Source organism: Enhydra lutris, unplaced genomic scaffold (genome assembly GCF_002288905.1).
Source record: "Enhydra lutris kenyoni isolate GAN:26980312 unplaced genomic scaffold, ASM228890v2 scaffoldscaffold87, whole genome shotgun sequence".
Lineage (NCBI taxonomy): Eukaryota > Metazoa > Chordata > Mammalia > Carnivora > Mustelidae > Enhydra > Enhydra lutris.
Window position 1 is genome coordinate 606,900 of NW_019154171.1, and position 27,366 is coordinate 634,265.

The 27,366-nt window shown below is 36.8% G+C and overlaps 1 protein-coding gene across 1 annotated transcript in view; it reads left to right on the forward strand.

The window, feature by feature from the left end:
- The window catches only part of LOC111161922 (E3 ubiquitin-protein ligase HERC2), a 232,403-nt gene that overhangs the window by 181,301 nt on the left and 23,736 nt on the right, over nucleotides 1-27,366 (forward strand). Inside the window, exons 71-79 of the mRNA XM_022525994.1 lie at nucleotides 13,667-13,774; nucleotides 14,624-14,755; nucleotides 15,452-15,610; nucleotides 15,696-15,814; nucleotides 16,398-16,523; nucleotides 16,989-17,144; nucleotides 17,556-17,671; nucleotides 17,768-17,966; nucleotides 21,850-22,064. Of these exons, the coding sequence (XP_022381702.1) occupies nucleotides 13,667-13,774; nucleotides 14,624-14,755; nucleotides 15,452-15,610; nucleotides 15,696-15,814; nucleotides 16,398-16,523; nucleotides 16,989-17,144; nucleotides 17,556-17,671; nucleotides 17,768-17,966; nucleotides 21,850-22,064 (1,330 nt within the window). The remainder of the gene's footprint in view (nucleotides 1-13,666; nucleotides 13,775-14,623; nucleotides 14,756-15,451; nucleotides 15,611-15,695; nucleotides 15,815-16,397; nucleotides 16,524-16,988; nucleotides 17,145-17,555; nucleotides 17,672-17,767; nucleotides 17,967-21,849; nucleotides 22,065-27,366) is intronic.

Consider the following 27,366-nt stretch of genomic DNA (forward strand, 5'->3'; position numbering starts at 1 on the left):
CATCAGTAAGGGGTGTGGTCCTTTAAAATGTAGTTTCAGGTCTTTTCTCTGTATTACAGTTTGTACTGTTGCATCCTTTAGCTCTCTTTCATGAACTGTGGTCATCGTGGGTTGGATAACTTTTAGAGTCAGTGCTGACTACTTCATCTCTCAAATACTTTCTATCTCTTTTTTTTTCCTCCTTTCCTCCTGTTTGTCTTAAGGCACCATCCATTGTGTTCATTTACTCCTATATTCTTTCTAGTTTAGTCTGAATTTTGTAATTTTTTTGGTAATTTTTTAAATGAATTTTATTATTTAATATTTTGGTTGTCTAATTTTAAGTTGCATTGTTTCTTTCATATTTTGATAATTTTGTTAATTTTTAAAAACTTTTTTAGAAGTAGTAGATTATAGTTTTGATATTTTTCATAGGCATATCTTTCTGGTCTGTGTTCATTGAAAGGACATTATTCTGTTTCTTATTTTCTCTTTTCTAAGAATAACTTTGTATTGGATTTGACCTTGATACTTTTATCTTGCTCATATTTATGTACATTTTTATAACTTTTAGAAAAGCTTTCTTTAAGCTATGACTCATGATAGAAATTGAAAAAACAAAAGATATTTCTACTGATCATTTACCTACAACAAAAATTGGATGGCCCTCTTCATCTTCTCTGTTTCTCTCTTACTTCATACCTACTCCACCAGCAAATCCCATCATTTCTGCTTTAAAAAAAAAATTCCAGTATAGTTAACATACAGTATTATATTAGTTTTCGGTGTACAATATAGTGATTCGTCACTTCCATACATCATCTGGTACTCTTCACAAGTGCCCTCCTTAATCCCTATCACCTATTTCACCTACTCTCCCACCCACCCCCCTCTGGTAACCATCCATTTGTTTTCTATAGTTAAGAGTCTCTTTCTTTTTTCTCTCTCTCTCTTTCTTTTTTTTCCTTTACTCATTTACTTCTTAAATGCCATGTAGGAGTACAGTCATATGGTATTTGTCTTTCTCTGACTGACTTGTTATACTTAGCATTATACTCTGTAGCTCCATCTACATCATTGCAAATGAAAAAAGATTTTGTTCTTTTTTATGGCTGAGTAGTAGTCATTGTGTGTGTGTGTGTGTGTGTGTGTGTGTGTGTGTATACACATACTACATTCTTGTCCATTCATCTATCAATAGATACTTGGGCTGCTTCCATATCCTGGCTATTGTAAATAATGCTGCTATACACATCAGGGTGCATGTGTCCCTTTGAATTAGTGTTTTTGTATTTTGGGAGTAAATACCCAGTAGTGCAATTACTGGATCATAGCAAAGCTCTATTTTTAACTTTTTTTTTTTTTTAAGATTTTATTTATTTATTTGGGAGAGAAAGAGCAAGAGAGAGCACAAGCAGAGGCAGAGGGAGAAGCAGCCCTCCCGCCCCACTGAGCAGAGAGCTTGATGTGGAGCTTGATCCCAGGATCCTGGGATCAGACGCTTAACTGACTGAGCCACCCAGGTGCCCCAATTTTTAACTTTTGAGAAACCTCCATTCTGTTTTCCAGAGTGGCTGTACCAGTTTACATTCCCACTAACTGTGTAAGAAGGTTCCTTTTTGTCCACATCTTCACCAATACTTAACTGTTTCTTGTGGTTTTGATTTTAGCCATTTTGACAGGTGTGAGGTAATACCTCATTGTAGTTTTGATTTGTGTTTCCCTGATGATGAGTATCCTTTCATGTGTCTGTTGGTCATCTGTATGTCTTCTTTGGAGAAAAGTCTGTTCAAGTCTTCTGCCCATTTTTTAATTAGATTATTTGTTTTTTGGCTGTTGAATTTTATAAGTTCTTTATATTTTGGGTACTAACCCTTTATCAGACATGTCATTTGCAAATATCTTATGCCATTCTGTAGATTGCCTTTTAGTTTTATTGATTGTTTCCTTCGTTGTGCAGAGCTTTTTATTTGGATGAAGTCCCAGTAGTTTATTTTTGGTTTTATTTCACTTCCCTCAGGAGACATCTAGAAAAGTTTTGCTTTTCTGATGTCAGAGACATTACTGCCTATGCTGTCTTCTAGGATTTTTATGGTTTTAGTTCTCACATTTAGTTTTTTTTTTTTTAAGATTTATTTATGTATGTATTTGAGAGAGGGTGCAGAGGGAGAGGGAGAAGCAGACTCCCCAGTAAGCAGTAGTCCGACGTAGGACGTGACCCCAGGACCTCAAGATTGTGACCTGAGTCTAAGGCAGACATTTAGCTGACTGAGTCCCCCAGGAGTCCTTCACATTTAGGTCTCTAATCCATTTTGAATTTATTTTTATGTGTATGGTGTAAGAAAAAGGTCCAGTTTCATTCTTTGCATGTAGCTGTCCAGTTTTCCCAACACCATTTGTTGAAAATACGGTCTTTTTTCCATTGGACGTTCTTTCTTGCTTTGTCGAAGATTAATTAATGGTAGAGTTATGGGCCCATTTATGGTTTTCTGTCCTGTTCCACTGATCTGTATGTCTGTTTTTTTGCTAGTTCCATACTATTTTGATCACTACAGCTTGGTAATGTAACTTGAAGTCCAGAATTGTGATGCCTCCAGCTTTGGTTTTCTTTGTTAGGGTTGCTTTGGCTATTCGAGGTCTTTTGTGCTCTATATAAATTTTAGGATTGTTTATTCTAGCTCTGCGAAAAATGCTGTTGGTATTTGGATAGAGATTGCTCTGGGTAATAAAGACATTTTAATAGTATTTGTTCTGCCAATCCATGAGCATGGAATATCTGTACATTTCTTTATGTCATCAGTTTCTTTCTTTCTTTTTTTTTTTTTTTAAAGATTTTATTTATTTGACAGACAGAGATCACAAGTAGGTAGAGAGGCAGGCAGAGAGAGAGAAGGAAGCAGGCTCCCCACTGAGCAGAGAGCCCGACGTGGGACTTGATCCCAGGACCCTGGGATCGTGATTTGAGCTGAAGGCAGAGGCTTTAACCCACTGAGCCACCCAGGTGCCCCCTATGTCTTCAGTTTCTTTAATCAGTGTTTTATAGTTTTCAGTATATAGGTCTGTCACCTTTTTGGTTAGGTTTATTCATAGGTATCTTATTATTTTTTGTGCAATTGTAATTGGGATTGATTCTTCGATTTCTCTTTCTGCTACTTCATTATTAGTGTATATAAAAATGCAATAGATTTCTGCATATTAATTTTGTATCTTGTAATTCTACTGAATTTATATATTAGTTCTAGTGGTTTTTTAGTGGAGTCTTTGGGATTTCCTATATAGAGTATCATGTTATCTGCAAATCAGAAAGTTTTATTTCTTCCTTACCAATTTGAATACCTCTTATTTCTTTTTGTTGTCTGATTGCTATGACTAGGACTTCCAGTGCAAGTTGAATACAAGTGGTGTAGTAGGGACACCTGAGTGGCTCAGTAGGTTAAGTATCCAACTCTTGGTTTCGGCTTAGGTCATGATCTCAGTGTCATGGGATCGATCACCATGTTGGGCTCTGCTTGAGAGTCTGTCCCCTTCTACTTTCTCCCCTTCTGCTCCTCCCCTCGCCCACCCCCCCCATAAGTAAATAAATAAAGTCTTTAAAAAACCCGACTTTTTGGAGAGTAGACATCCTCATCTTATTGCTGACCTTAGGGGAAAAGCTCTCAGTTTTTTCCCCATTGAGTATGATGTTCACTGTGGGTTTTTCGTATATGGCTTTTATTATGTCAAGGTATGCTCCCTCTAAACCCACTTTGTGAGGGCTTTTATCATGGGTGATTATTGTACTTCGTCAAATGCTTTTTCTGCATCTGTTGAAATGATTACATGGATTTTTATCCTTTCTCTTATTGATGTATTATATCATGTTGATTGATTTGCGAATGTTGAATCACCCTTGCATCCCGGGAATAAATCCCACTTGGTTGTGGTGAATGACTTTTTTAATGTATTATTGGATTCCTTTTGGTAGTATTTTTTTGAGGATTTTGTGTCTATGTTTATTAGAGATACTGGCTTCTAGTTCTCTTGTGTGGTGTCTTTATCTGGTTTTGGTATCAGGGTGATAGTGGCCTAATAGCTTGGAAGTTTTCCTTACTCTTTTAATATCTGGAATAGTTTGAGAAGAATAGGTATTAACTCTTTCCTTAAATGTTTGGTAGCATTTGCCCGTAAAACTATCTGGTCCTGGACTTTAATTTGTTGGGAGTTTTTTTATTACTCTTGCAATCTCCTTGCTGCTTATCAGTCTATTCAAATTTTCTGTTACTTCCTGCTTCAGGTTTGGTAGTTTATATGTTTGTAGGAATTTATTTTCTTTTAGATTGTCTAATTTTTTGGCATATTGTCTTTCATAATATTCTCTTACAACTGTATTTCTGTGGTGTTTGTTGTTATTTCTCCTCTTTCATTTGTGATTTTATTTATTGGGGTCCTTTCTCTCTCTCTCTTTTTTTTTTTTTTTTTGGTTGGTCTGGCTAGAGGTTTATCAATTTTATTGATTTTTTCATACAGCCAGCTCTTGGTTTCATTGATCTGTTCTATTATTTTTTTGTTTGTTTTTTTAGTTTCTGTATCATTTATTTCTGCTCTAATCTTTATTATTTCCTTCTTTCTGCTGGTTTTAGGTTTTGTTTGTTGTCCTTTTTCTAGCTCCTTTAAGTGTAAAGTTAGGTTATTTGAGACTTTTCTTTCTTCTTGAGGTAGGCCTTTATTGCTATAAACTTCCCTCTTAGAACCATTTTTCCTGCATCCCAGAACTTGTGGACCATTGTGTTTTCATTTTTTTTTGTTTCCATATACTTTATGATTTCTTCTTTGATTTCTTGGTTAACCCATTCATTTTTCAGTAGCATGTTATTTAACCTCCGTGTATTTGTGTTCTTTCCACATTTTTCCTGTGGTTGGTTTCTAGTTTCATAGCATCGTGATCAGAAAAGATGAATGGTATGACTTTGATCTTGAATTTTTTGAGGGTTGTTTTGTGGACTAATATGTGATCTATTGTGGAGCATGTTCTTTGTGCCTCTAACAAGCATGTGTATTCTGCTATCCTGTATATATTTGTTAAATTCATCTGGTCCAGTGTGTTATTCAAAGCCACTGTTTCCTTGTTGATTTTCTGTTTGGGTGATTTGTCCATCAATATAAGTGGGGTGTTAAAGTCCCCTATAATTACTGTTATTACTGTTGATTTTTATGTTTGTTATTAACTCTTTTATGTATTTGGGTGCTCCCATGTTAGGGGCATAAATATCTACAATTGTTATATATTCTTATTGAATTGTCCCCTTTATTATTTATAGAGTCCTTCTTTGTCTCTTGGTACAGACTGTTTTTTTTTTTTTAAAGATTTTATTTATTTATTTGACAGATAGAGATCACAAGTAGGCAGAGAGGCAGGCAGAGAGAGAGAGGAGGAAGCAGGCTCCCTGCCGAGCAGAGAGCCCGATGCGAGGCTTGATCCCAGGACCCTGAGGACCCTGGGACCATGACCTGAGCTGAAGGCAGAGGCTTTAACCCACTGAGCCACCCAGGTGCCCGGTACAGACTGTTTTAAAGTCTGTTTTGTCCGATAGAAGCATTGCAGCTTTCTTTTGACATCCATTTGTGTGATAAATATTTCTCCACCCTCTCAGTTTGAATCTGCAGGTGTCTTTAAGTTTGAAATGAGTCTGTTGTAGGCAGCATACAGATGGGTCTTGTTTTTTTTATCTTCTCTGTCACCCTATATTTTTTTGGGGGGCATTTAGTCCACTTAGATTCAAAGTAATTATTGATAAATGCTTATTTATTGCCATTTTTTTGTTACTTGTTTTGTGGTTGTTTTCATATAGTTTCTCTGATCCTTTTCTTTCTCTCTTCCATGGTTTGCTGGTTTTCTTTTATTATATACTTGGATTCCTTTCTTTTTATCTTTGCATATCTTTGCATATTACTAGTTTTTGATTTGTGGTTACTGTTAGGTTTATATATAACATCTTCTGCATATAGCAGTCTATGTCAAGTTGATGGTTGCTTAAGTTTGAACCCATTCTTTACTCTTCTCTCCCCCAATGGTTTAGGTATATAGTGTCAGATTTTACATCTTTTTATTTTGTGAATCCCTTGACAGATTTTAGTTGTGATATTTGTTCAGCTAGTCTTTGGGTCCTTTTCTGGGTTGTTTGCTCTGATGTGAGTATTATCTAGTTGCATCTACTGTATCTTGTTATCTAACTGTATCTGTGGGGTGAAGTCAGTTTAGGGTCCTCCTACTTTGCCATCTTTCCTGGAAGTACCTGTCATTTCTACTTTTAAAATATATTACTAACTCAGTCATTTCTCTCTAACTCCTGGCCATTCTGGGTCCAGCCAGCTGGTCTCACCCAGTGTATTATACTAGCACCACATACTATACTAGCACATAACCTCCTGTGTCTCCCAGAATCATCTCCCTACAGGACATCCAGAGATACTCTTTTAAAACCACCTTGTGAACCAGTCAGAACCTACTGGTCCTCTGCTTAAAACCCACCAATATGCCCCTATAACTATAACTTGAAAATAAGAACTGAACTTCTGATTATGGTCTGTATGACTGTATGAGCTCTGGTACCTCTTCAGTGTATTGCTTCCTCACTCCTTTGTCTCTCTCTCCAGGCCCCTCCACATCATCTTCTTTACCAGTCCTGAAGTATATTCCAGATTTAGACTCTTTATCTCACTTTGTATCTGCCATCTGCCTGAAATATTCTTCCTCTAGGCAATTACTTACGGCCATATCTCTCTTGTTTAGAGAATCCTTTCCGGTTTAACCACCATATGCTGAAACAGCCTTTCCCCAATCTCATTTCACACTCTTCCTTCTTCATAACAGTTAACACCCTGTGACATTTAACAGACATCATCTGTTCCTTACACTAGAGCAGAGACTGTCTAGAATCAGTTGCATACTAAGGATGAGAGTGGAAATCCTTTCCTTGTTCCAATAAGGTGAATACGTTTAGTCTGTCAGTGTTATGTCCATTAACTGTAGATTTTTCATAGATGCCCTTATTAGCTTGAGGAAATTTCTTTCTGTTCCTAGTTTGGGGTATAGATTTTATGAGTGGGTGTTGGATTTTGTCAAAAGCTTTTTGTGTGTTTTGTTGTTTACTCAATATAGCATATTGTAGGAATCAGATTTTGGATATTAAACTCACTTTGCATTCCTGGAGAAATCACAATTGTTCACAATGTGTAATCTTTATTCTATATCGAAGGATTTGGTTTGCTAATATTTTGTTAAGGATTTTTGCATCTATTTTCATGAATAGTGTTGCTTTATAGCTTTAAGTTTGTATTTTAAAATTTATTTATTACATAGCTTTGTTTTCTTGTAATAGCTGTGTCTGGTTTTGGTATCAGGACAATACTGGTCTTAATAGGTTGGGTTGCAAAGTGTTTCCCTCCTCCTCTGTTCTCCGAAAAAGTTTGTGTAGGATTGGTATTATTGTTCTTTAAATAGCTGATAGAATTCACTAGTGGAGCCATCTGGGCCTGAGCTTTTCTTTTTTGGGGAGGTAAATCTTGTTAGATATTCTGTTCCTTTTTGAATCAATTTTGTTAACTGTGTCTTTTTTTGGAATTTGTACATTTCATCTAAATTGTATAATGTGTTGGTATAAAGTTGTTTTTAGTTTCCCTCAAAACCCTTTATATTTCTGTAGGGATGGTTGGTTCTAATGAAATAACACATTCCTATGTATCTCCTCTACTTTCAATATGCTGCTATAGCAGTCCTTCACTTCTGACACCATATGTGTGGGAAAGTGAGTTTCCCACACATCAAGCAATTCTGTGACACCAGCTGGATGTCCTAAAATTTAACTCAATCTTGACATGGAAATAGTGTCAGATCCCACAGGTTAAGGGCTCAGTCCCACAGCTTCAGATGTTAGTCACAAATCTGGATTATCACCTATGCTTCTGACTGATTTGGTATAAATCAGAGGTTTCTGTGGCCCCGTCCTTGGGTTTGATTAATTTGCTAGAGCAGCTCACAGAATTCAGAGAAACATTTTCTTATGTTGACCTTAAAAGTAAAACAACCTGTTATTTTACCAGCAAATGGTTTTATTTGAGAATAGCAAAGGAATTGCCATTTGGGACAAGCAAGTCATAGCAAAAGCCATAGGTAAGTTCACAGAAGAAAGGAGAATTATTCTCTTTTATAGAGGAAAGGGGAGAGTTGTAAGGGGCTCTTATAAACAAAAATTCCATTGGAGTAAACTGTGAGTTTGAAGTACAGTGGCTTTTCAATAAATGAAACAAGATGGGGTCAGGAGGGAGACAAACCATAATAGACTCTTAATCTCACAAAACAAACTGAGGCTTGCCGGGAGGAGGGGGGTAGGGAGAGGGTGGTGGGGTTATGGACATTGGGGAAAGTATGTGCTATGGCGAGTGCTGTGAAGTGTGTAAACCTGGCAATTCACAGACCTGTTCCCCTGGAGCTAATAGTACATTATATGTTAATAAAAAAATACTATCTTCAAACTAAAAAAAAAAAAAAAAAAGTGTAGTGGCTTTTCATTGGTTGAGTTGTGATAGTCTCATTGGCTGGGCTCTTGCTGGAAGAGGAAAAAACCCTTCTTCCTACTAGGATAGTAATGTACAGGCTTCCTGTTGAGAATGCAAGGTAACCTCTCTTCCTGTGGGATTCTGCAACTGATAAAGAGTGGTAGGGCATGAGAATTCCCCTTTCTGGCCTCCCAACTTAATTTGAAATGAAGTGTCCTTTGTTCTGCTTCACACTTAGGTTTACCAGTTTATTAGAAGGGATATTATAAACGGTGCAGATGAATAGCCAGATGAAGAGGTACATAGGATGAGGTCAGGATAAGGCCTGAGTACAGGAGCTTCTGCCCCTGTGAAATGGGCGTACCACTCTCTCAGCATATGGAGGCTCATCAGATCTTGCCATTCAGGAGTTTTTATGTACCTTAGTCTACAACACCCCCTCCACACTTGCTCCCCTTCCCAGAGATCTCTTGGTGGGTTTTAAAAGTCCAACTTTCCAAACATTTGGTCTTCCTGGTGACCAACCTCATTCTGAGGTGATCTAGGGACCCCACCCTAAGTTAGCTCATTAGCATACACTCAGGTGGACTCAAAAGGTTCCTTATGAATGACAAAAGACACTCCTAATGGGGAATTTCTAGGATTTTAGGAGCTCTGTGCCAGGGATGAGGGACAAAGACCAAATATATATCTTATTATATCACAGTAGTGATGTCCCTTCTCTTTTTCCTGGTTTTTGGTCATTTGAATTTTCTTTATTTCTTCCCCTCCCCCACCATTAGCCATGTTAAAAGTTTATTGAAAAGTTGATCTTTTCAAAGAACTAACATCTGGTTTCATTGATTTGGTTTTTCCTTCAGTTTTTGTTTTCTATTTCATTGGTTTCTACTATTGAGCTTTATAATTTTCTTCCTTCTGCTTTAGATATAATATGGTTTTGCGCTTTTTTTTTTTTTTAAGGTGGAAGCATAGCTTATTGAGTCTCTTTTCTAATAGAGTTTGAAGTGATAGATTTCCTTCTAACCACTGCTTTAGCTATATCACATAAATTATGATAGTGCTGTGTTTTCATTTTTTTGTTTGAGCTAAAATACTTTCTAGTTTCTTTTTTGAGATCTCTTTGAACCATGGGTTATTTAGAAGTGTTAGGTATTTGGGGATTTCCCAAATTTCTTTCTGTTTGTGATTTCTGATGTAATTCCATTTTAGTTACACAATTATGATTGCAGTTATTCAGTCATACATTGAATTGAATGATTTCAGATCTTTTAAAATTGTTGAGACTTGTTTTATAGAATGTGATCTATCCTAGAGAATGTTTCATGTCTGCTACATAGGAATGTGCATTTTTCCTTCGTTAGGGGGAATGTTTTGCAATGGTCTCTAAGGTTAAGATCATTGGTAGTCCTGTTGAACTCTGTAGTGTTCCTGATTTTCTGTTCGCTTGTTCTATCAGTTGAGATTTGATACTGAAATCTCTAGCTGTAGTTGTGGATTTGCCTACTTCTTTGATTTCTATCAGCTTTTCATTCATTTGTTTTGGAGCTTTGTTATTCGGTATGCATACCTTTGTAATTGTTATATATTCCTGATTTTCGACTCTTTTTTCAATGTGAAATGTCCCTCTTTGTCTCTATTAACAACGTGTCTATTTGTATAATATTAGTATAGCCACTCCATTTCTCTTATGGTTATTGTTTGCATGCTAGACCTTTCTCTATCTTTTTACTTTGAGCCATGGTTTGTCCCTGGTTATGCACCTTTTAGTTGGATTCTGTTTTGTTTTGTTTTGTTTCATTTTTTTAAAATTCAGCAGTCTCTGCCTTTTGATGGAGATGCTTAAGCCATTCATGTATAGTGTAATTATGGCTTTGGTTGAATTTACATCTGCCATTTTGCTGTGTTTTCCCATGCCTTGTGTCTTTTTTGCTTCTTCCTTTACTGCTTTCTTTTGTGTTAAAATTTTTTTAATGTACCATTTTAATTCCTCTGTTGATTTTTAGCCACTTTTTTTTTTAGTGTTTGCTCTGGGGATTATAGTATATGTTTGAATTTATCATAATCTGCTTCATGCTAATACCTTAATTCTGGTAAAATACAGCAACTTTGCTCCAGCACAGGTCTATTTCCTCTTCCCTCCTTCTTGCTATTATTGTCATATATATTACATTTATATGTTACAAAGCTGTGCAACAGATTTGTAACCGTATGTGTTACATGTGCATGTATGTGGTATAATAATCATTGCATTATCCCAGGGATTGGCAAACTTCCATATGTCACAAAATACTATTTTGAATTTTTTCCCCAACCATTTGAAAATATACAAACCATTTTTTGCTCACAGGCTATGTAAAAACAGAGGGATGGACTATAGTTTCCTAAGTGCTGTTTTATGTAATCTTTTGTTTTTTAAAAATACTAAGGAAAGGGAAAAAAAAACCTGTCTTTTAAAACACTTATTTCCCATTTCCAGTGTTCTTTATTTCTCCCATGGATTCATGTTTCTTTTTGATATCATATCAGTATCTGTTTATCTGGGAATGTTTTTATTTTGCCTTCACTTTTTGAAGATAGTTTTGCTAGATATAGAATTCTTAGTTGATAGGAGTTTCCCTCCGTATTATTTTAAACATGTCATCTCACTGGTTTCTGTTTTCCATTGTTTCTTAGGAGAAGTCAGCCATTAATGATATTTTGTACTCCTAGATGTTGTGTGTCTTTTTTTTTTTTTTTTTTTTTTTTTTTTTTTTTTTTTTTTTTTTTTTTAATCTCTTGCTGTTTTCATGGTTTTCTCTGTCTTTGGTTTTCAGCAGTTTCAGTATAACGTGTCTGGTTGTGAATCTCTTTGTTTATCCTACTTGGGATTTATTAATTTTGGGAACTGTAGATTAATGTTTTTCATCAAATTGGGGGGTTTTGGCTATGTGTGTTTAATTACTTTTTCTGTCCCCTTTTTTTCCTCTTCCCTCTTTATTGGGAGGAAATTCTCATTATGCCTATGTTTATATTCCTTGATGTTGTCTCCAAGATGATTGAGACTTTGCTTATTTTTCCTCAATCTTTTTTCTCTTATTTTCCCAGTTAGAGTCAAATAGAAATTATACAGTCTTCAATTTGACTGATTTTTTTCCATTTTAAATCTGCCATTTTGCCCATCTACTGAATTTTTCATTTGGTTATTACACTTTCCAATTCAGAAATTTCCTTTTAGTACTTTCCTCATAGTTTCTTTCTCTTTATTGAGATTCTGTATTTGTTAAATCATTGTTATCTTGTTTTCCTATGTTGTCTCTTATTTTTTTTTTTGAAATTTTTGAATATGGTTATTTCAGTTGCTTAAAAGTTGTTGTCTGCTAAAGCTAGTATTTGACCCATCAGAGTCCACTTTTATTGACGGATTTTATTCCTGAGTATTGCTCACACTTTTCAGTGTTTTTGCGTGTCTCAAAATTTTTTGTTGACATTTTAGATAATATATTGTGTCATCTGGATTCCATTTTTTAAAAGATGTATAATGGTTATTTTGATTGTTTTGTGTACTTGTTTTATAACATGCCTGGAATTCTCTCAGAAATCTGTTTCCCCCATAGAATGCAGCATCTTATGTCCTGGCCTCACTCTCCTGTTTTCTAGACTGACTTCTAGGGTTTCTTCTATATCTTCTTGGCTTATGCTCAAACCTGTTGGTCTCCCCTTCTGCAGATGGGTCTATGTGCGGGTGGAAGCAGGGAGGGCATAGAATTCAGTGTTTTGGCAATTTTCCCGCGTGTGCGCGTCCCAGTTTTTCTAGGCCTCCATGATGCCCTCAATAGCCCTTTTGTACTCTCTATTTTATGATTCCCTGTTAAATTTCTGGCTAGTTCTCAGATCTGACATCTAGTGAAACTGTTCTCAGGCCAGTGGAGATGGAGGCTTTCTTGTTGGTCCTTTTATTGGCAATGTCCTTGGCATACATTTTCTCCTCCCTACTCTATACCAGTCAGCTTCTGCTGGAGGCAGAGTCTCATCCTGGTAGAACTATCTTCCAGCTTGAATAAAAACATACCCAGACAAGAACACCATAGGCACTCACTGTCCCTACCCATGTTTGGCAGTTTTTTCATAAACACTTCTCAATTTGTTGTTTGCCTTTACTTTATTTTCAGAGCCCTGGTATCATCATCTTTTATAATTTTGTGTGTTTTTGTAGCTGCTTTCAAAGAAGGATTCGCTAACCTCTTCTTTCCACCATAACCTAGGTGTTTTTGTAGCTGCTTTCAAAGAAGGATTCGCTAACCTCTTCTTTCCACCATAACCTAGGTCTTGCCTTTCATTAATTCTTTTGTAAGCTAATTTGTCCCAAAGAAGACTATAAATCAAATGCTAAATGTTTGATGAATATTTCAAGTGGCATTTTATTTTATTTATTTATTTTTTAAAGATTTTATTTATTTATTTGACAGACAGAGATCACAGGTAGGCAGAGAGGCAGGCAGAGAGAGGAAGGGAAGCCTTGCCTTTCATTAATTCTTTTGTAAGCTAATTTGTCCCAAAGAAGACTATAAATCAAATGCTAAATGTTTGATGAATATTTCAAGTGGCATTTTATTTTATTTATTTATTTTTTAAAGATTTTATTTATTTATTTGACAGACAGAGATCACAGGTAGGCAGAGAGGCAGGCAGAGAGAGGAAGGGAAGCAGGCTCCCTGCTGAGCAGAGAGCCTGATGCGGGGCTCGATCCCAGGACCCCGGGATCATGACCTGAGCCAAAGGCAGAGGCTTTAACCCACTGAGCCACCCAGGCGCCCTGTCAAGTGGCATTTTAAATGTGTGAGTGCGCCGGGTGGGAGGAATAATAAAGCTTGGTCTGCCAATGAAAGTTTGCCCAGAAGTGAGAGCACAAAATGAATTAGCTAAGTGGAAGCTTCTTCTTGGCCTTTCCTTCACAGTTGAAGTTTTCTGTGGGAGACAAGGTGAGGGCAATGGGGCAGTTAGTCTTAGGCTCTTGTCTTTGAGGTCAGTTCTTTCTGCCTTTCTGCTTTTCATTAGCTGTTAAACATCATTTTAGTCTCACCGTTTCTGTGTGGTGTGTTGTGGCTTATGGCCTTGTCTGCGGTATGTCAGTTGGGAGTAATCATTGTGTGTTTTGTGCTCACTTGACCTCCAGGAGCAGAAGGACTGAGGGTGGAGTTTGACCGGCAGTGCTCTACAGAGAGGCGCCACGACCCTCTCACAGTCATGGATGGTGTCAACAGGATTGTCTCCGTGCGGTCAGGTGTGAAGGAAGGTTGAGCAGGATACTGTCTGCTTGCCTTCATAAAACAGAACTGTTAACTTACTAATCAGAACACTACTGCTTCATTCTTTTTTTTTTTTTACTGCTTCATTCTTATGTGACACTTAAGGAAGGGACAATAAGCTATATTGCTGCAAAATACAGTAGGTTTTATCTGCATCTTTCTAGTATGTTCAATAAGATAATTAGGTGAGTGGTTTGTGCACCTCACCAGTGATGGGGGAGATTACAGGGTGCCTGTTGGGTCCTTGGGACACAGGCAGTTTGGGAAGCCCAGTTTCACCCAGATAGAGATGGTGCTGTAAGACATGTGGGAATACCAGGCTTATGCAAGGCAAAGGTTGATGTTTGAGGAAGCTCCTAAAGGGACTGAGTTGATCATTGATTCAGTGAGGGCTGGGCTCAGGTTTTTGTAAAATTGCACCCTCTGCAGGGAAAGCTGGAGCTTTTTATCCTGTTTCCTGGGTAACTGCCATCATATAAGACCTTCCCCTGGAAACCTCCCTGTAAGCCCTTGACCTTATGTGTGTGCTGGCTGACTGTGCTGTCCTCTCACACTGTGTTGTAGTTATATATGAGTGTTTACATCAGGGCATTGCCTACTTGTCCTCAGTTTCCCTAGTAGTTGGTATAGTGTGTATGGAAAGACAGTATGTATTAAATGTTATTCACTAGGAGTAGTGTGAACTCAAATTTGGGAGAACTTGGGTTGGAGGAGCCAGCTGTTCTTCAGATATAATGTAGATGATTTTGCTTTGTATCTGAGGAAGTTTGTGTTGATCATGTGATAGAGAGAACCCAACCCCAGGGCATACTTTTCTCTGCTAGGCCGAGAATGGTCTGACTGGTCCAGTGAGCTGCGCATCCCAGGGGATGAGTTGAAGTGGAAGTTCATCAGTGATGGGTCTGTGAATGGGTGGGGCTGGCGCTTCACAGTCTATCCCATCATGCCAGCTGCAGGTAAGTGGGGGGCCTGGCAGCATCCAGGTCCTAATGACTCAAGCAAGGTGGACACACAAACCATTTTCATTTAGTACTTTGTAGTCTGCCTTCTCCTAATGTGTTGGGAGCCTGTCCTGCCCAAGGTCCCACTGCAGTGATGATCAGAACTCCAAAGAGCCACCTCAGTTGTCCAGTTGTTAGGGTGTTAGCAGTCCATCACCTAATGGGGAAGGAGTTATTGCTGTTGCAGCACCACCACCACCACCACTGCTGCTGCTACTACTACTACTACCACTTCTTCTCCTTCCTTCTTCCTTCTTTTTTGATTTTATTTGTTTAGTTGAGAGAGAAAGAGAGCAAAAGTGGGGGCTAGGGGCAGAGGGAGAGGTACAAGCAGACTCCCTGCTGAGCAGAGAGCCCAACACGGGGCTCGATCCCCGGCTTGGGATCATGACCTGAGCTGAAGGCAGACAGTTAACTGACTGAGCCACCAGGCACTCCACTGCTTGCACTTCTTAATCTGTTTGATTTTCAGATAAAATGTTAATGTACAGAGTGTAGTTATGTGACACAGACAGTGGCAGTACCATGGGCATCCCTCTAACCACAGCATCTGGGTAGACAAGGCCCACTGGGTCAGATTTGTGTAGGTCTCCTTGTGGGATAGCCCTCATCCTTTTCAACACAGGGACATTTACAGTGCTCATTTCCCAGGCCCTAAAGACCTCCTTTCTGATCGCTGCGTCCTCTCCTGTCCATCCATGGACTTGGTGACATGTCTGTTAGACTTCCGACTCAATCTCACTTCAAACAGAAGCATTGTCCCTCGTCTTGCGGCATCACTGGCAGCCTGTGCACAGCTGAGTGCCTTAGGTAAATAGCACCTTTATTAACACGTCTGTTGTACTTGATGGGAAAAATGGTCAAGCTTCTGATATTTTCTGTATACTCATTTTAGCTGCCAGTCACAGAATGTGGGCCCTCCAAAGACTGAGGAAGCTGCTTACAACTGAATTTGGACAGTCAATCAACATAAACAGGCTACTTGGAGATAATGATGGGGAAGCAAGAGCTTTGGTATGGAGCGTTAAATTAAAGTTTCTAGATATTTGGCCTTTGGGAATAAAATATTGTTTAAATAGTCTAAACTTCTAAGTCACTGAGAAGAGTTGAAAAATTCTACATAGGAATAAGGTCACCTTTGTCCCTTCTAGACTCCTTTATGTTGCCATATACTCAGTGCAGATTGGCTCGTGATTTTTAGAAACAGATGTGTCAATGGCTGTGAGCATAGGATTGTGTCTGTTAGACTTTGCAAAAAGTCTGGCTCACAGCATCCCCTTGTTTTTGCTGTATGAGGTAGTTACTGTTGAAAGGATGCTTGATCTTAACCATCTTAGGAGATGGGGCTTTATAGGCCAGAAGGGGATTGGGTCCCTGTAAGTGGCTATACTGAAATCAAGACCAAGCATTCTGAGGTGAATTTTCAAGCTCTTGTTTTTAATTTTAGTGTTCATCAAACCTATTTCAAAAATATCAATACACATTTTTTTAGGGAAAATAGTACCAACATAACAAAATATTGGACACATAGAAACAAAATGCTTATTATCTCCCCTACATTTTGGATTACTAGCATATAATTTTGTTGTTTTCTTAGAGTTTTACAGGTAGTGCCCTTGCTGCTTTGGTAAAAGGCCTTCCAGAAGCTTTGCAAAGGCAGTTTGAATATGAAGATCCTATTGTAAGAGGTGGCAAGCAGCTGCTCCACAGCCCGTTCTTTAAGGTAATGCTTGACTTGTTTTAAAGTGATAAGGAGAGACACTGAGAGTGGTCATGTGTAGTGCATTGCATTGTAGGCCTCCTTGAGAACAGGTGTAGGTATTGCTGAAGTTGGGTATGAAAAATGTCCAGAAATGACTATGGTTACAACCTAAGCCCTTAATACTTTAACCAAGTATTAGTATACTTTGAGATGCTTGACTTAGGCAGCAAGTATTGTAGCAGTTGTCAGATCTGAGCTCCTGTGTGTCAGGTGCATCACTAGGGGCTGGGTAGGAATAATCCATGTCACTGGTGATGGTGAAATATTTGGTTGGTACATAGCAGTCAGCCTGGAATAAGGAGCTCCTGAATGAGGATTCACAGAAATCCTATAATGATGTCTGTGTTTAGTATGCAGTATTGGTTAAATAAGAGTGTTAGCTACATTTTTTAGCTTCCTTGTGTTACTAATTTTTGGTTGCTTCAGGTACTGGTAGCTCTTGCTTGTGACCTGGAACTAGACACTCTCCCTTGCTGTGCTGAGACACATAAGTGGGCTTGGTTCCGAAGGTACTGCATGGCCTCCCGTGTTGCTGTGGCCCTGGACAAAAGAACACCATTGCCACGTCTTTTTCTTGATGAGGTATTGCACGTTATTTTGAAATCACTTCTGGAATGTAAAAACATTTTCCTTTTTCAGCTGTGGTATAAAAAGATGCCAATATTTATGAGACACAGCAATATTCTCTTACAAAGGAGTACCATAAAGAAAAAAGCACACAGGTGAAAATGATTAAACAGTCACTGTGAATTTCAGTTAAAGTTTATTTTTAGTTAATTAAAGATATAATGGCATTATAAAGATATAAGAGGTATTTTCAGATATCTTAGACTTGATATATTCGTATTGGTTTTGCTTATTAACTATAAAATCACAATTTTGATGTTGATATTCTCTCAGATTGTTGGATGGGGATTACTTCTGTGTTCTTAATATTATTTGTTTTATTTTTGAGAGATGAGTGTTTGATAATCTCATAATAATATTGTCTAGGTGGCTAAGAAAATTCGTGAGTTAATGGCAGACAGCGAACACATGGATGTTCTCCATGAGAGCCACGACATTTTTAAAAGAGAGCAAGATGAACAACTTGTGCAGTGGATGAACAGGTTATTATATCAGAACCAAGAATAATATGTACTGGAGAAAGATGTTTTATGTGCAGTTCTTTCCCATGTCAGTTGTTCACTTAATGTTTGTTGTAGGCGACCAGATGACTGGACTCTTTCTGCTGGTGGCAGTGGAACAATTTATGGATGGGGGCATAATCATAGGGGACAGCTTGGGGGCATTGAAGGTGCAAAAGTTAAAGTTCCCACTCCATGTGAAGCCCTTGCAACTCTCAGACCTGTGCAGTTAATTGGAGGAGAACAGACTCTCTTTGCAGTGACAGCTGATGGAAAGGTAAGGGTACATTTTCTGTGTCATACTGACATTAAAACTAAGAGACAGCTATGGCTAGAGTGCATTGTTGGGTCCACAGTATGTGTAAGAATTCTATATTGAAACATTATCTCAAGGTTAATAGTACTTATGTTATGCTAGAAGTGGTTATTATTCTAAATATTTCTGTGTGTGTTTTCTAAATGTGTTTTATAACTTTATAGTTTTTGAAATACAGGCTACATAAAAAAGTGTACTATTTGCATATCAGTAATACCTTAGAGTATTCATTTTTTGTTTGCTATTATAATGCTCTTTTAAAAAAATTAATTGCTTTTAGTATGATGAAATGGTTGATATTTATATATTGGCTTTATGTCTGGTGACTTTATTCTACTCTTTTCTTTCCTTTGTGTATTTCTTGTATCTTCTTTAAAGTCATCTATAAATGGATTTTGTTCCTTCTCAGTTCACTTCTCTTTTATTTTTTTCCTTTGGTGTGGAGGAAAGGAAGTTCATTGCTCTGGATAGGAGTTATGGTATAATATTGAGCAGGGTTGGTGGTCGTGGGCTTGTTCTTGTCTTAATCCAGGCAGTAAAGCAAACACTGAATAATTCCACCCACTTACTGTGAGGTTTTGGTAGATGATCTTGATGAGATTGAGAACATTTCTTTTTCCTTCTGCATTTAAAAAACTGTTTATATTTGTTTTCTCTTTTAGTGGATTAATACAGTGAATTGAATTAATTGGTTTTCTTTTTTTTTTTTTTAAGATTTTATTTATTTATTTATTTATTTATTTGATAGAGACACAGCGAGAGAGGGAACACAAGCAGGGGGAGAGGGAGAGGGAGAAGCAGGCTTCCTGCTGAGCAGGGAACCTGATGCGGGGCTCAATCCCAGCATCCTGGGATCATGACCTGAGCTGAAGGTAGATGGTTAACAGTTGAGCCACCCAGGCGCCACATAAATTGGTTTTCTTATATTAAACCCTCTTCCATTCTTTGGGGAAACCCAACTTGGTCAAGATAGGTTTAACTTTTTTGGGATTTGTGAATATTTTGGGATTTTTTGGGAGCTCCAAGATCATGAATTCGGTCATTACAATGTTCCTGTCTTAAACACTTCTTGTCTGGTTCTGATACTCTATTATGTGTTTAACTTACAACAATTAATTTAAATACACATTTATTATCTTGTAGTTTCTCTGAGTCAGGACTCTGGATGTGGTTTAGCTCGGTCCTCCCTCCCAGGATCTCTCAGCAGGCTGCAGTTGCCTCAAGGCTGTACTGAGGATTTGGCATGAGCTGTTGGTCGAGGCTGCCTCAGTTCTTTGCCACCTCACACTTGGCCACTGGCTTCATTAGAGCAAGTAAGGGGGGTGGGGCAAGAGAGCGTGATAACAAGACCAAGTCACAGTCTGTGTGACCTAATCCAAAAGTGACAGTCCATCCCTGATGCCATAGTCTGTCCATTAAAATTGAGTCACTAGGTATAGCCCATGTTCAGGGAGAAGGGATTACACAGGGTGGAAATCAGGGACCCTTGGAAACACATCAGAAGCTGCCTGCCAGGAGTATCAAGATTGTGCTGGTCTCATTCAAAAGGGTTGAAGTATATCCTTCTTCTCTTCTCTGGAAAATTCTTTGTCTTTTAGTTGTTTCCTGGTTATTTTAACGTGTATATGTAAAATCTGAAGTGAATTAGTATTTCTATCCTCCTTCCAAATAATACAAATACTGATCTTTTGTTATCCTGTGTTTTGGTGCAAACCCTTTAGGGAATGATAGGTATTATTATTTTAGTTGTTGTTCTATATAGACCCAAGTATTTTTTTTCCCACATTTACCCAATGTTGTACAAATCTTTGTCTCATTGTTTCTTATGTCTCAGACCTTACATCTTTTAATCATTTTTCTTCTACTTTAAGCATGTATTTTCAATTTTTAGTGAGATTCTCTTGTTGGTTAATCCTCACATTGTTTTTCTTTACTTGAATATGTATTTTGTTCTTTTTCTAAAGTAAGGATTGCAGACATTTTCTGGAAAGGTCATGGTAGTATTTTTGGCTACATGGGTCATATGGTCTCTGTTGAAACTATGAAAGCAGGCTATGAACAGTATGTAAATGAATGTATGTGGCTGTGTTCCTATAAAACTTTATTTATGAAAGTAGACAGTAAGGCCTGATTTGGCTCATGGGCCATAATTTGCCAACCCCTGTTCTAGAGTATAAAATTTTCACTTGACTTACTTTCAGTCAGCCTGTTAAAAGCTTAATTTTTCTGGTTTTTGGCCTTCATTGTTGCTAATGAGATGTCAACAGTCAGACTGATTTTTACCCAAATGAAGATAATGTTGCTGTTTTTAATATCTTTCTTCAGTGATCTATAATTTTGCTATGATATATTTTTATTTTTATTTTTTTCCACCTTTTTTGTTTTACTTCGTTTTTGCCAGGTGATAAGGGATGGAAGAGGGGGGCTTTCTGACTCTTGAGAAGTGATTTTTCAGTAACTCTGGTAAATTCCTAGACTTTTTTACCTCCCAGTGTTGCTTCTCTTATATTCACTATGTGATCTCTACCTGAAACTATGAGTTCTGATTGATGTTTCAGTGAGAGAGTCTGTCTTTTATATCTCTAACACCTTCTTTCATGTTTCTTCTTTTCTTTCTGTTTCTGCGCTATATGCTAGAGAATATCTTCAGACCCATCTTCTAGTTCTGTAATCTCTTCATCACCTGTTTATGATCTGCTGTTAAATATATCTGGGTTTTTTATTTCAGTTATTGTCTTTTTAATTCCTGGAAGTCCTGCTTTGGGTAATTTTGTACTTTCTTATTCCTTGGGGATACCTTCTAGTTTTCATTTCTTTAAATGTAGTATTAGACTATTGTTTTTGCTGACTCCCACATGGTGTCTTCTTTCAACTATGAGCTGACCATTTTCCTTAGAATATTTTATTTAGAAATTCTTTAAGGCTCAGTTTAAAATTACTCATCAAAAGAGAATTTATAACCCCTAATGTACTACCAGTCTAAGACATAATAAATTAAATTCTTTATCTAAGGAATTTAGACCAAATGTAACATAAATTCAGGCTGAAAACCAACCTAATGACCAGCTTTTGTCATTATAAATTCTTAGGAGAGATTTTCCCCTGTCTAATTCAGTGCTAAGATTGAGAAAAGCAACTTGCTTTGTTGTTCTCTTAGTTCTTGTTTGCTGTTGGCCCACTGGAGCCTCACCTTTCTATAGTCTCCTTTTAGGCTTTGGCACTTTTCCCCTGACATCCAGTGTGCTGAAGATTCTCAAAACCTACAAGGGGACATTGGCTGGGCTCATCTATTAACCAGAGTTCTTGATTTCTTTCCCTGTTTTAGTCCTTGAGGTTTCCTTACTCTTGTGTCAGTGCAGCATGCATTTGAAACAGTATGAAACAACATTAAAGTTTTTATAGGAGGGATGTTTGATATGCATTTGAAAAAGGCAGTCTGATTTTAAAAAAATTAATGATAAACCTTGTGTCCTCAAATAATTACCCACTGAGGGTGAAAGAAAAATAATGTATTCTACTGTGTGATTTAATGCTGTTTTGCTGAAATATTAAATATATTTAAGATTTTCTGTGAGTGTTATTATCAGGGATTTGTTCCAGGGTTAGGATCTTCTTTTCAAAATACATTTTTGTGAATTTGGGATTTCTAATAGTCATAACTATTTCTTTCATTTTTAGAGTTTTGATAAAGCACAAAAAATGTTAAATATTCTTGTGGTTTTTAATTTTTAATTTCATTTCTCTGTGATAAAAATGTCTATGACACTGATTGAGCTTGTTAATTACTAAAATATAGGGATAAATTTGGATTAAAAACCTGATATTTATATTTTTCTTTTCTTAGCTTTATGCCACTGGGTATGGTGCAGGTGGCAGACTAGGAATTGGAGGGACAGAGTCGGTATCTACCCCAACGTTACTTGAATCTATTCAGCATGTGTTTATTAAAAAAGTAGCTGTGAACTCAGGAGGAAAACACTGTCTTGCCCTCTCTTCAGAAGGAGAAGTTTACTCTTGGGGTGAGGCAGAAGATGGGAAGTTGGGGCATGGCAACAGAAGGTATTATGTGAAAACATCATTTTTGATGTTATGCTTTCCTTTTCTTATTTTAATTTTTGTGTAATATATTGGCACTTTGTTTTTCAGAATAGCATTTATAATAATCTACTCAAGTTAAATGTTAATGACTCATGTGGCAGAAATAAGTTCTTGTTCCAATGTGTGGGGTTGCCTACGTGACCTTCCTAGTTGAGGGGAAAATCAATTCTGAATTTCTGATTTTTAAGTACTGAGTGTGTTGAGTTTCTCTTTGTCCTTCTCCCCTTCCTCTGATCTTGAGTAATTCACTGAATCACAGTTGGCACTTTGGTACCATATGTGATACTAAAGCTATAAATACAGAGGAAGTGGAATGGGACACACAAATGACAGTATTTTTTAAACAAAGCAAGCAAACAAACCCTCTAGTTTTTAGAAATTAATGGGAACTACCAGCCCAGTTGGAGTACCAAGGACCTTCATATACAAATAACTTAAAGCACCAGACACTGCAGCTCTAAAGATACTGGATAAGAGGCAGTAAAATTATGTACGGTGATCTGCAGAGGTGAATGCTGACAGTCATGTGTGTATGAGGAGAATAACTGAGAGGCCAAGGGAAAAATGACCCAAAAGGATTAGACAGAATGGTCCACAGAGCTTATAGAGGGCAGATGATAGACCTTGTTCCCAAAACCTCATAATTCCCAGGGCATTGGTTAGAGGATTAAGAATGTGCACAACAGTGGGGGGAAAAATTAAACATAGACTGTGTTGCTCTGATCCTGCCAATAAAGCTTAAAAGCAAGACATGAAAAGATTATACTATTTACAAGGAACCATAAACTCAAGAGTATCTTTATGAATACAAACATATCAAGCATTCAGCAAGATAAACTTTACAGTGTTCTACATCCAATCAGAAATTATCAGGCATGTGTGTCTTCAAGAAATAATGTTTGGAAAATTGGGTGTTCAAATGCAAAAGAATGAAATTGGATCCCTCATGTACATCACTTACAAAAATTAACTCAAAGTGGAATAAAAACTTAAATGTAAATGTAAGACCTGAAGCTGTAAAACTTCTAGAACAGGGAAAAGCTCCTTGACATTGGTGTTTGCAGTGATTTTCTGAATATGACACTCATAGTGCAAGCACCAAAACCAAAAATAAACAAGGAGGACTGTGTCAAACAGCAAAAGAAACAATTGACAAAATGAAAAGCAACCTATAGAATAAGAGAAAATATTTGCAAACCATATAACCAGTAAGGGATTAATGTAGAAAATGTGTAGGGAACTCATATAACTCAATAGCAAAAAAATAAAACAAAAAACATGATTAACAAATGGGAAAAGACCCGAATAGACATTTTTTTTCTGAAGAATACATACAGATGACTCATAGGTACGTGCAAAGTTTCTCAACTTTTCATCAGGGAAATGCAAATCAAAACCACTAATCATCAGGGAAATGCAAATCATTAGGGAAATGCAAATCAAAACCACAATCAGATATTACCTCACACTTGTTAGAATGGCTATTATCAAGAAGGCAAGAAATAGGAAGTGCTGGTGAGGACGTGGAGAAAAGGTACTACACTTGATCTTAGCCAAAAGGCCGAGAAGCGATGGACGTGGAGAAAAGGTAAACTTTGTACAATGTTGGTGGGAATATAAATCGGTGCAGCCACTATAGAAAAATATAGAAAAAAGTAAAAAAATAAAAAAATAAAACTACCATATGATCCAGCAATCCCTCTTTTGGATGTATATCTGAAGGAAATAAAATCATTGTCTTGAAAGGATCTGCACTCTCATGTTCAGTGTGGCATTGTTTATAATAGCCAAGACATGGAAACAACCTAAGTGTTCATCAGCAGATGAATGAATAAAGAAAATGTGGGTTGGTGTGTGGAGTGTGTATGTGTGTGTGTGTATGTGTATTATTCAGCCATAGAAAAGGAAATCTTGGTATTTGTGATAACTTGGGTGAACCTTGAAGACATTATCTTAAGTGACATGAGTCAGAGAAAGAGAAAACACTATGATCTCACTTATATGTTAAATCTAAAAAAGCTAAACTCATTGAAATAGAGTAGATTGGGAGTTACCCAGGCCTCAAGGTTGGAGATTTGGGAGATGTTGACAGAGTGTACTAACTTCCAGTTATAAGGTGAATAAGTTATGGGGATTTAACGTACAGTATAGTGACTGTAGATAACAATACATTTTATTGTACCCTTAAAAGTTGCTAAGAGAGAGTAGATCTTTTTTTTTTTTTTAAAGATTTTATTTTTATTTATTTGACAGAGAGAGATACAGCGAGAGAGGGAACACAAGCAGGGGAAGCAGGAGAGGGAGAAGCAGGCCTCCCGCTAAGCAAGGAGCCCGAAGCCAGACTCCATCCCAGGACCCTGGGATCATGACCTGAGCCGAAGGCAGATGCTTAATGACTGAGCCACCCAGGCGCCCTGAGGATAGATCTTAAATGTTCTCACCGCACAAAAATATTATTATGTGAGGTGATGGATTTGTTAACTAAACTTACTGTGATAATCATTTTGTAATGTATACATGTATCAAATCATCACATTATACACCTTGAATTTATTTTTATATGTCAGTTATATCTCAAAGCTATATAAAAATTATCAGGGATACAAAAAGGCAGGAAAATGTAGCCCATATAAGGAGAAAAATCAGTCAATTAAAACTGACCCAGAAATGACATAAGTGATACTACTAGATAAGAATGTTAAAACAGTATTTTAACCACATTCCTATATTATTAAGAAACTTTTGGAAAATTTGGACATTTTAGAGACTGAAAGATATTTAAGTGCTTTAACCAAAGTCTTAATGATATGAAATATGTCTGAAATGAAAAGTACAGTACATGTTTAATACAGATTAATGTATAATCTGTTTAATACAGGTTAATATATAAGTATATACAATGTTTAATGTAGATTAAACATTACAGAAGAATAGATCCATGAACTTGATGACCTAACAATAGACACTGAAACACAGAAATGAAATACACATACATAAAATGAACATAGCATCAGTGAATTGTGGATACACAGTCTTAAGTGGCCTATTCTATGAATAGTTTGGAGCCACCAGTGGAGGATGGGGGGGATTTTGAAAAATAATAGCAAAAAATATGCAAATTTGATGAAAACTATAAACTCAAAGATTCAAGAAGGTCAAAGAACTTAAGGCACAAGGAACATGAAGGAAACTTACCAAGGCACATGGTCAAGGCTCAAGACTGCTGATAAAGAGAAAAAAATCATAAAAGCAGAGAGAGGGAAAAATACATGTTACATATATAGAAAAAAAAGGATGACAGCAAATTTCTTACAGAAACAGTGCAAGCTAGAAGATGGTGGAGGTACTGAAAGTAAAAATAACTGTCAACCTAGAATTTGTTTACTCTAGGAAAATATTTTTTCAAGAATAAGATTGAAGTAGAGTCATTCAGACATAACAAAAGCTGAGAGAATTCAACACCTGCAGACCTGCACAACAAAAATGTTAAAGGAGTTACTTCAAACAGAAGGAAAGTTGTATCAGACGGAATTAGGGTTCTATACAAATGAATGAGGAAATTGCTGCATGAGTCAATTAATATCATGACTTTTTCCTTATTGTATAAATATTTTCAAAAGGTAATTGAGTATTTCAAGGATATAATAGAAATGAATTGAGACACACAGAAGTAAAATATATAGCAATAATAAGAGGAAGACAACATCAACACAGAGGCTTGGGGGGTAGGAAATAGAAGTATTCCACTGTGATGCTCTTATATTATACATGATGTAGTATGTGACCAGATTAAACTGTAATAGAGAGGTATTCTGCATACCCTAAAACAAACATAATGCAACAAAAAGCTTTACTTGATAAACCAACAAAGAAGTTAAAGTGAAATTGTAAAACATACTCTAAAGAAGAAAAAATTGAGTAAACAGAGGGGACAAGTAGGAAAAAGATAGCAAGATGTGATATAAGCCAAAATATATTAACAGTAACATCAAATGTAAATGGTTTAGGCACTTCATTTAAAAGTCTGAGGTTGTCAGAAGGGATATAAAAGCAAGATCAACCTATTTTAAAACTAATTTTAAATATTAGACACATAAATAGATTACAAGTAAAAAAATGGAAAAATATATACCATGTTAACACTAATCAAAAGAAAGCTGGTATGCTTGTATTAATATCATACAAAGTAGATTTCACAGCAAAGAATATTGAGAGGGATAAAAAGGGTCAATTAGTAATGATGAAGTGGTCAGTCATCGAGGGGACATAATATCTTAAATGTTGACACAACTAATGTCTGTAGACCTTCTGAATACATGAAACTAAACAAAATGACAGAGTTGCAGGTAAAAATATACAAATCCACAGTTAGAGTTGGAGATTTTAATACCCTTCTCTCAATAAGCAATAAAACATGTAAATAGAAAATCTGTCAGAAGACAACTCTTGTCAACTAATTTGATCAAATACTCATTTACAGAACATTCCAATTTAGCAAAAGCACTTTCTTTTCAACTACATATGGAACAACTACCAATATAGACCATATTTTGGGCCAAAAAACCAAATCATACACATCAAGAGTACTCAAGTAATACAAACTATGTTCTGTGACCCTAATGGAATTAATTAGAAACCAATAACAATAAAATCTCTGGGAAATCTTCCAAATATTTGGAAAGTAAATAAAACCTTTTGAAATAACTGGCCAAAGAGGGAATCAAAAGTAAATTAGAAAAATGATTTTGACCATGGGGCGCCTGGGTGGCTGAGTGAGTTAGTGTCTGCCTTCAGCTTAGATTATGATCCCAGGGTTCTGAGATCAAGCCCTACATAGGGCTCCCTGCTCTGCGGGGAGCCTGCTTCTCCTTCTCCCCTGCCTGCTACTCCCCCTGCTCGGATGCTCTCTCTCTGTCAAATAAATAAACAGAATCTTTAAAAAAAAAAAAAGAAAAAAGGTTTTTCACCTGAGTGAAAATGTAAACAGAATATAAAAATGTATATGATCCAGCAAAGGCAGTACTTAGGAGATTTATAGCATAAAATGCCTTTTTTTTAAATTTATAAAAGAAACATGGTTTTTAATGACTTCAGTTTGTGCGTTGAGACCTAGAATAAGGACAAATGCAACCCAGAATAAGCAGAATAAAGGAAATAAGGAAGATCAGAGTGAGAATCCATGAAGCAGAAAATAGAACAATAAGAAAAATCAAAGAAAACAAAAGTTAGTTTTTTGAGAAGGTCAGTATAAAACCTGCCTCTA